At 42.4% G+C, this 9,258-nt stretch overlaps 1 protein-coding gene and 1 non-coding gene across 2 annotated transcripts in view; both read left to right on the top strand.

The window, feature by feature from the left end:
* The window catches only part of LOC116841618 (muscle-specific protein 20-like), a 35,864-nt gene that overhangs the window by 14,508 nt on the left and 12,098 nt on the right, over positions 1-9,258 (top strand). The window contains exon 4 of the mRNA XM_032809760.1: positions 953-1,034. Coding sequence (XP_032665651.1) covers positions 953-1,034 — 82 coding nt within the window. The remainder of the gene's footprint in view (positions 1-952; positions 1,035-9,258) is intronic.
* Positions 27-181, top strand: LOC116841718. Its single transcript, XR_004377594.1, has one exon. It is a non-coding gene; the product is annotated as a U4 spliceosomal RNA (small nuclear RNA).

Genomic DNA, 9,258 nt, shown 5'->3' with positions numbered 1-9,258 from the left:
GTACGGTGCGACGGACTAGTCTCGTTAGCTTTGCGCAGTGGCGATATCGTAACCAATGAGGTCCTACCGAGGTGCGATTATTGCTAGTTGAAAACTTTTACCAATACCACGCCATGACGATGTGAAAACTGCCTTTGCGATAGCGATTCGTTATAGTTACGAGTTATGCGCAAAATATTGCATCATCCGTGCTATACCTGCTGCAATGACGCATCACGTCTCCTCCTCTACAATAATACGTCGTAAAAAGAGGGAATAGATGAACGGCTTTCCGAGAGTTTGCTAGTAGCCGTTATTCTTACTGTAGGTTTGCAACTGCAAACTGTTTCTTTTTATCGTGTTTAGCTACATTATAATTCCAGCAAATCTTGGGCAAAATGTCTTATATACAATATATGTTTCACATATAAAAAATATTTTAAATATCATTTGTCTATCGATAATACTAGAAATTGCAATTTTGCAAGATAATATGTTCTATATTATTATTAGAAAAGAAAGTAATCACTTTGTAGATATTATAGATATTACTTTCTCTCTCTCTCTCTCTCTCTCTCTCTCTCTCTATATATATATATATATATATATATATATATATATATATATATATATATATATATATATAAAATATTAAACATCTTTTTATTCTTATCTCTTTTTCGGAGAATTATTTTCTCTTTCTCTCTCTTTTTAAAATACTTTTGTTTACATGAAATATAAAATTAGGCATCTTGATGTCTACGTGAGAAAAATGTAAAACAAATAACATATATCACTGTCTTCTCGCGGTCGCCAAATATCTCATTGGGCTATCATTTCTCTGGCATACTTTTAAAGCGGTTCTCTCGTAAAATACAGTTGGGTAGCATATATCATTTCTCTGGGAACGTGTTTTTCTCTTTCAAGATTTATTGTCTTCCTTTTTAACTATTCAGTTTCCAATTATGTGCAGGTTGCCGGCAAGCGAGAAGCGAGCCAAGAAGCCGAAGCCCAACAATGGGTCGAAACGGTGGTCGGCGAAAGATTTCCACCAGGTTAGTGTATGTGTCTAACATAAATTATAAGTCTTAATATATTCCGTGTCGCGCTTTAATTAGGCGTCTAAATTAGGCGAAATAAAATTTTATCTGCACATAAAATAAGAACATCGAACAAATCTTTCATTAATTCGAGACAAAGCATCTCTAGAACGGTTGCTTCTTTAATATTCATGAAGTTGGACACGAATAATTAGATACGTGTGTATTAGTATCGCGGATATACATTATAATCGGATACGTATAATACATGTAAATTTCATCAAAATTATTTCAACATTTGTAACGGTTAACACACGCCGTTTCGTACGGTGCAGCTTTATGAAGTGTCGTTGCGTATCTTAACCATTTTTTTCATGAATAGTTTCCGATTGCACATAAGTAAAGATATCAGGGGAGTATCGATTACAGTGGAAGCGAAGTTATCACAGTAACACATCCCCTATCAATCGGAAAAAATCTTGCTCAGATATGAAACCCTGATATGTGAAGACGATCAAAAACCTGCAAGCTTAATTGTCCTTGTATCTTTTGATTCAACGGAACTATCTATCTAGTTTTTATACATCTCTTAGAGAGTCGATGAACGTACGATGTTTGCAGCAACTCGTATTTAACAAGCCGACTATTTAAATTGTTTATCCATTCGATTGACATTAATTAAAATACGTGAGTGTGATTAGATGTGTTTATACAACAAAACACGGGAGAGGCTAAAAATCGATTGACTCTTTACTACTCTTTAGAATGCCATAAAGAAGAAACGACATACACAACATGTCCTTTCGATGTAAACATATTTTCCAAGATACTTTCGCAAAAAGTGGCATGATGCCGATGTTAAATCTCTTGTATAAATGTCGTGCGTTTAATGGCGTTGTGGACACATATGAGCTCCTGTTCCGTGGAGGTGGTGCGGCTCTGAAAGCGTTTCGACGTTTCCATCCCCATCGGTGCTTGGGACAGCGCAACGAGCAAAGGGGTGGAAGCGCCTTGAAGCCAACTGGAGCCACATAATTGCCGGATACAAATGTCAGGTCGCGTGACGTCACAAAGGTTAAGCTTCGTCGATAGGTCAGTTCCTCCATATAGCATACTTGTACGTTATAATATGAATATCGCGATATCAAGTGCACGCGATGCAAAACGATATTTATCTCGAACACATGCGACAAAAATACAATGCGCCACAATTACGTATCAGCGTTTTAACTGGCGTTTCGCGTATTGTTGTTGCAAACGTAATTGTCACGACCGTTTGAAGAAGTAGACGTTCTCTCTATGTAGAATATTGTGGATAAAATGTATATATACACTGAGAGAAAAATTATCTTAAAATCATTAAATATTTTTTTGATGGGTGCCATTAACATATTTACTTAAATCTAAATTCTCTTTATTCAAATCAAATATTGTTTATCCGATTTAAGTAAACAATATTTGGTTTAAATAAACAGAATTTAGATTTAAATAAATATGTTAATGGCACCCATCAAAGAAATATTTGTTGATTTTAAGGTAATTTTTTCTTCAGTGTATAAGCATGATTAAAAAGCGTGGCCTATCTCAAATTTATATTCGCATTTGCACGAAAGTTATTTATACTAGGTGTCTATTTTTTTTGTCTCTCTGTTTCTTTCTCTCTCTGCCTTTCTCTCTTTCTTTTTTTCTTTTTCTCTGTTTCTTTTCCTCCTTCTATCTGCGTCTCTCTCTTTCTCTCCTCTCTCTCACGAATTATAACAATTGAGTTTGTAATGACAATATTCAATTTATATACATGAGGCTAGTCGAGAAGTGCATAGCTACAACAAGTTTTCATACGAGTATGTTGCGAGTGGAAACTTAGGGTAAACAAAGTCAGGGATTTACATCGTAATCGTATTAACGATTTCCAGGAGGTTGACGAACCTTGCCCGAACTATTAGGGGTAGTTCTACTTCTTATTGCGACATGCTCCCCTGGCAAAACGCGCGCTTTGTTACGTCATTGCGAGCCACCCTATCGAGCCTGACTCGGCGAGCAACCCTCAGTCCTAACATACACCCCTGTTGCGACAAACACGTCAGGCGTCGACGCAATCGGTGTTGTTTCATGTACGTTTGCGCCACACTACCGTTCTTTCCGCTCCATTTCCGTGTCTGCGAATCAGAGGGAATCCTTCGAACGAGCAAAGTTAACTCTGCCGGACTATTATTTACATAGACATTCGGTCACACGACGTTTCTCTTCTCGTTGAGTTTCAGAAAGGGAAATTGCGAGATCGTCGCGAAATTTATCGAGGAGAAAAACCCCGTGATCTTGATCTGATTGAGTACAAGGACATTGTGCGTGTAAATAGATCGAGGACGAATTATGCCGGTGAGTCTAAATTTTTCACGCTCGAAGCCGGCGTGAAGTGAGTGGCATCGCTTCGATCAGTCGCGAGAGTACATTTATCGCGCATATCCACCGACCGATGACGCACTCGTCGAGTTGTCCGGGTCAGAAAGGGTCCCGGATATATAGTCGATAACGTCGATTACGGCGAGTGTTTAGATTTAACGAGCCTCCACCTGTGACTGTCATCCTGGTTGTGCTGAGGATGCGATGGAGGTGGTCGAACGGCCAAACCACCCCCACTCGAGCACATGATTAATCCCCCACTAGGAATCGTCGGTATCTACATCTAAGTAGGGATCCTCGGCTTGCCAAGAAAGCTCTCTTGGGCGAGTGGCAGCCTGGTGTTCGCGAACCTTGAGCGTACATGTCGGAAATAGACCAGAGATCCGATTGAGATTTAAACGATATCGCTGGCGAAGAACTCGAACGATCATGCACGGTAAATCCTCAATTTCGCAGCAGATCGAGCAACAAATCGTTTAAGTAGATTTCTTTATTTCTTTATTAGATATCTCTACGAGACACAAGAGAAGAAAATGGATGAAAATGCTCTCGTGGTGCGTACATTCTTCTTTCCGCAGAAAGAGTGAACTTGATGAGGTAATCACATGTAATCTCTCGCGCCTCTAATAATGTTATTTATCGAACGTTGCTAACGCGTCTGTGTACTCTCTTCGAATAATTGGCTCGTTATAAATGCGACGATTTATTTTGCTTATTACTGAAACGTCGAAATTGGTATTGTGACTTTGTTATTGGTGACTTTTAGTATTCCTATATTATTCACTTCTCCTCTCGTCCTCTTTCCATTCATTCCTTTTACTCATTCCGACACAGAGAAAAATGTAAATTATTTTAAGCGGGTAATGTTTTACTCACTATTTTGCCCTCCTCCTGTTGCTCTGATAGTCCGGGAACGCGTTCAGTATTCATCTTTGAGTTTCCCTGCGACGAGTGTATCTAGGGGCGGCGGCCTAGATTGCGATAGACCCCGTTCGTAGTTATATTGTAGGGCGCACTCGAGCTCTATGCGGGGATGCGAGCCGGATAGTCGAAGCTTTTGATGTTATTGACTTGTTTAAAATTGAACTTAAACGCTTGTGATTCAATTACCGGTTTAATTCACCCCGTTCCGCGCGGTCCTGACCTACCCCGGACACTGGTGCCCTGGTGTTCGGGCAGCAAGAATTTGATGGGAATTTCGAGGCGCCTTGTGGGACTTCCGAATATAGATGGTAGCCTGCTCCCGGAAGCTCGCAAGGCATGCTTGGCACGATCCTTGTCTGACAGACATCGATCGCGAGACGTCATGTTGTCGTTTTTATGTCGCGCTCGTCCCGCCTTTATCTCGGCAGAAATTCAGTTGCGTTATCATTCGGCAAGCGTTGGCAGTCAGAGTTGTATATGCACGTTTTCATGCTGTCGAAATTACAGTGGAGAAATTTCGCGGATTAACGCTAGTTTGAGCAGCGTTGCTGGTTAATCTAATTATCAGTCGTGATCGTTGTTAACAGTTTGACGAACAAACGAACGAATCTTGAAGAAACGATAGGCGAACGATAGGAAACGCGCAGGTCTGGTGAGCAATCGTGTTAGAAACACACCAAGACGCATGTTACTCCTCCCGAACATTAGAAACTGCATAGCCGACGACGCGTATTGATTTAACGTCATCGGTCCATCATGTTACGTCGTAGAGACGCTAGTGTACCAGGGTCGCATACAGTACGACCGGATGGTCGTTGATGCTAGTCATGTGTCACCTCTCCCTCTTTCACCTTGGCCTTACTTCCTCATTCCCCCGCGCGCAAGTACTGCCCGGTCATTATAGCTGCATTTGACAAGCAACGTTCATAATGAGTGAGCGAAACTCTCGTGAACGAGTCCTTTTCGATGACAAAAGCAAATTTTCCGCCAATCCAAGAAACAACCATAAACCGTTTAGGGAGCGTGACTAATTTTTTACATCACGTACGTTTCCTTAAAATCCTTTAAGATCCCTTAGCCTTTTCATGGAGGCTCTTGTTCATTCTATTTAAGCAATCGTTTATTCTATTTAAGTAAGAGAAAATTTAGATTTCAGAAAGAATATGTCATTAGTGTTCCCCTATAAATATTTCCTATTGCTCAGATATTTTTTTCCGTCAGGATGGTGGACCGACTCATACGACAGTATGTGACATGACTCGACATTGTCTGCGCGCCCGATTAATCGTAGATCGAGTCGTGCGAGCGTGTGAGTGCCGCTTAACGCCTCGTCGGGGGTGGCTCTTCTGCAACGCGCGGAAGCAGAAACGTCAATCATCCGTCCGTCACGGTGGCGCAAGTCGCTTGGGTGCACCAGGGCACCAGCAGACGTTTGAGGGATTTATAGGGTGTTTCGCGCTAGCACGTCGACGTGGCCGCGTCGACGGATCGATCCGCTCGAATTACGACCCCGCGCCGCGTTCCCTCCATTCGCGGCGTTCGTCGCGCCGACCCTTCGCGATACCGGACACCGTAAAGCGGGTCACACTCTCATCGAGCATCGTCCAGCGGCAGTGCGAGTGTTCCTGTCGATACGTCGATGACATTTCGTCATCTGTCACGGCGTGACGTCACGAAAGCTCGCGCCTACTAGGGGAGCAACGGCGTGCAGTAGATGAATTTATGGGAACGGTTACATTGTTCCACCCGCGGAGGACCCTGGTAAGCTTCTCTCGCGCGCGTCGTGAGGACTCCTCGCGGTGATCCTCGCTCGGCCGTAAGAAGAATTTCTTCGATACGAAAGAACGTTCGACGCGCGACGACGGGCCGGCCGATCGCTCGAGGACGGGGCACGGGTGTCAGTTGTCCGTCAAAAGATCGTCAATGACGTCATTTTGAGACGAGCCTACCAGGATTACAGCCTCGAGCTAGATTTACGAGCGTTGCGCTGTCAACAGGTGGTTGCTATTGCTCGCAGGTAAAACGCGGGCGCGCGCGTGCGTGCGAAAGTGCGGACAGCGTGGCTGTGTTGCCGTGGCGTTATTGCTCGCAGCTTTTTACTCTCGCAATATAAGTGCTGACTGATCATCAGTGAAATGTTCGTCGTGCTGCTTGAATCAGAAACACTGTTGCTGCTTCACTTCGAGAGAACAACAGCAGCTGAATGCCGACCTGAGGGTGATTGAATCTGGAGCATCTCGCGCGAACAATTCACCTCCATTCACTTCGACTTACTCTGAAAAGTCCTCTGCTCACCGATAAGATGTTGGTTGCTTTTATGCTCAGCCGTCGAATTCTATCTGTTCCTCTTCCCGAGAAGATGATTTCGTATTTTCATCTAATTTGCATTTTGCAACAGTGTTAACAATCGTAGTTGTGTGCGTTTCGATTTTCTGGGAAATCACACGTATGTAATACGGTTTGCTTGAAGATAGATCGTAGGAATGTTTCGACATATTCCTCAGATTTCTCTTCTTAGGTTCGTATTAATAGTCGTTACTTGAAACTGGTCCTACGTGAAATACTCAAATTTGAATTTGGAGTTAGATGAGGGCTTTTTATTTGAATTATATAATACCTGCGACATTGCATTTGCAATTGCGATTTAGCTGAGAAACTCAGGTCTAACTTCAAATTAAAATCTGAGTGTCTTATCTGAAGCAAGTTTCACGTAATGATTATTAACACTGACCTTAGAATATGAATATTTGCTTGTCTGCTTTGTCAGTGCGAAACCTAAGAGAGAAGCGGAAGTCTCTCGCGGATTCTGCGTACAACGTGTATGCATTCCCGCGAGACCTGTTGCTACGTTGGAGGTCGTAAATTCAAGCGCAGGATGTTGTCCTGGTGAAAACCGTGCCGGTGACGTCTTTATGACATGAATCTGACGTTTAATCGATACGGCGGTGACGCAAGCGCGTCACCGTTGCACCTTCGTCCGCCCTTCGTACTTTGTCAAATATATTACGGAATAATTACCCCTGATGTAACATGTAATACGAAGGCTCCAGGATTGCGCCATATCAATTGACAATTGACAAAGAGATAGAAATGTACGTACGTATAAACAAGCAGATTCAATAACACCAATATTCACTGGATATTCCCATTATCATTGGTAATTAAGCGCGCTGGACAGATGTAGTGATAATTGAAATAATCGACATATGTGCGATTGTAAAACCTGACGATCTTATCGCCACACTGATATTAATATCGATGTCCAACGCCTATTATTACGATCACACGATGTTCTACACGTCCTCTAAGAACCAAGACATGTTTCGTCGATAATGAGCGTCGCATTATTCCAGAGATTGCAGCATGAGATGGCAAGTTTTTAATTGGCCGATGATACGTGATCGCCACGTTAATGTATCATGAATAATAGAAATGAGGTCACGCGCTGCAAATACCTACGACGATAATCGCTGATTATCTATTATTATCTCGCTCATTCGCTCACTTGCTAGTCTTCCCGAGGCTTTGCGTTACCCGGACGCGTTCTCGCCCGCAAACGCGCATCGTTATCGGCCGCGCGAAAAACAAGTGGATTGCGGTGACAATAACGGCGACAATAACGAGCACGCATCGGGGGGCATGCCATCGATTTCACGTCAAATTCTCCAAACATGACGACTGTGACGTGTCAACGGAACAGGATAGTATCACGCGTGGGAATAGTTCCGATCCGTCGATACATATTGTTGCGTTCGGTTTTTTTCCGCCGAAGACGGCAGGAAGACGCACGGCATCTGAAAAAGACCAGGCCAGCATCAGGCGTTGCTGCCCGCCGGTGGACGAAAGAAACGGCTGAAGACGATGTCGAAGCCGTCGCGGTGCCACCTCGAAGGCGGGCTATTGATTTTCTGTCATCTTCTCGGGTTTACGACATCTCACCGCGTTTCGACACTACCAGGAACCTATCAGCATGTCACGCTTGTTTATCCCGGACTGCCGCCCGCCCGCGCCCGTCCATCCGTCCGTCCATCCGCACCGGCGCGTATTTGTTTGTATCCGAGGAGGATACAGCGGATGCTGCCTGGATATTGCGGTAAAGCGGAAGCGACATACAGCGCGGAGTTTCTTCCCCCGGGGTTGAATTCATCTGCGACCTGACGCGAACGGGCGAGAGATGTTAGTACATTCGGTGACATAATTATTTCATTAATGTTGCGATAATTTGTCGCGGTATTTACCCTCGTTTCGAGATCGTTTAGTCTGAGAGGGAGAAATGAGGTTGATTTGATATTTGGATTTGAAAAATTCTAGGAGAAATACATATGTGTGCGTATGTCTAGAATTTGAAAGAGATGTAAACTTGATATCGTTTCGAAAGTAACTTATACATATCCCAGCAAACACAGAATATAGCTATTATATAACATAGAAGTAACACGTAATATAACGGATGTTATACATTATTAATGTTAAAGTTATATAATTTTCTTGTATAACTGCAATCTAACTGTGTTTTAGAACTGTTATAATTCTCTGTTATTTACAGGTTATAATTGTATAACACCAGCATAACTAAAATATAACAGGTTATATAACAAGCGTTTATTTGCATTACATCTGTTATATAACATTTTTGTATCTAGAGATAGGATCAGTCGCTAGATGGCTTTCGTATTTTACGTACGAGAAAGACAAGAAAACGGAAACCATCTAGCGACTGATTCTATCCCTAGATATAAAAATGTTATATAACATAGATGTAATGCAAATAAACATTTGTTATATAACCTGTTATATCTTAGTTATGCTGGTGTTATACAATTATAACCTGTAAATAACAGAGAATTATAACAGTTCTAAAACACAGTTAGATTGCAGTTATACAAGAAAATTATATAACTTTAACATTAATAAT

Source organism: Odontomachus brunneus, unplaced genomic scaffold, assembly GCF_010583005.1.
Source record: "Odontomachus brunneus isolate Ranch 3 - 2012 unplaced genomic scaffold, Obru_v1 Obru_scaffold_017, whole genome shotgun sequence".
Classification (NCBI taxonomy): domain Eukaryota; kingdom Metazoa; phylum Arthropoda; class Insecta; order Hymenoptera; family Formicidae; genus Odontomachus; species Odontomachus brunneus.
The sequence above is the reverse complement of the archived record's forward strand: the minus strand, read 5'-3'. Positions and strand labels throughout refer to the sequence as shown.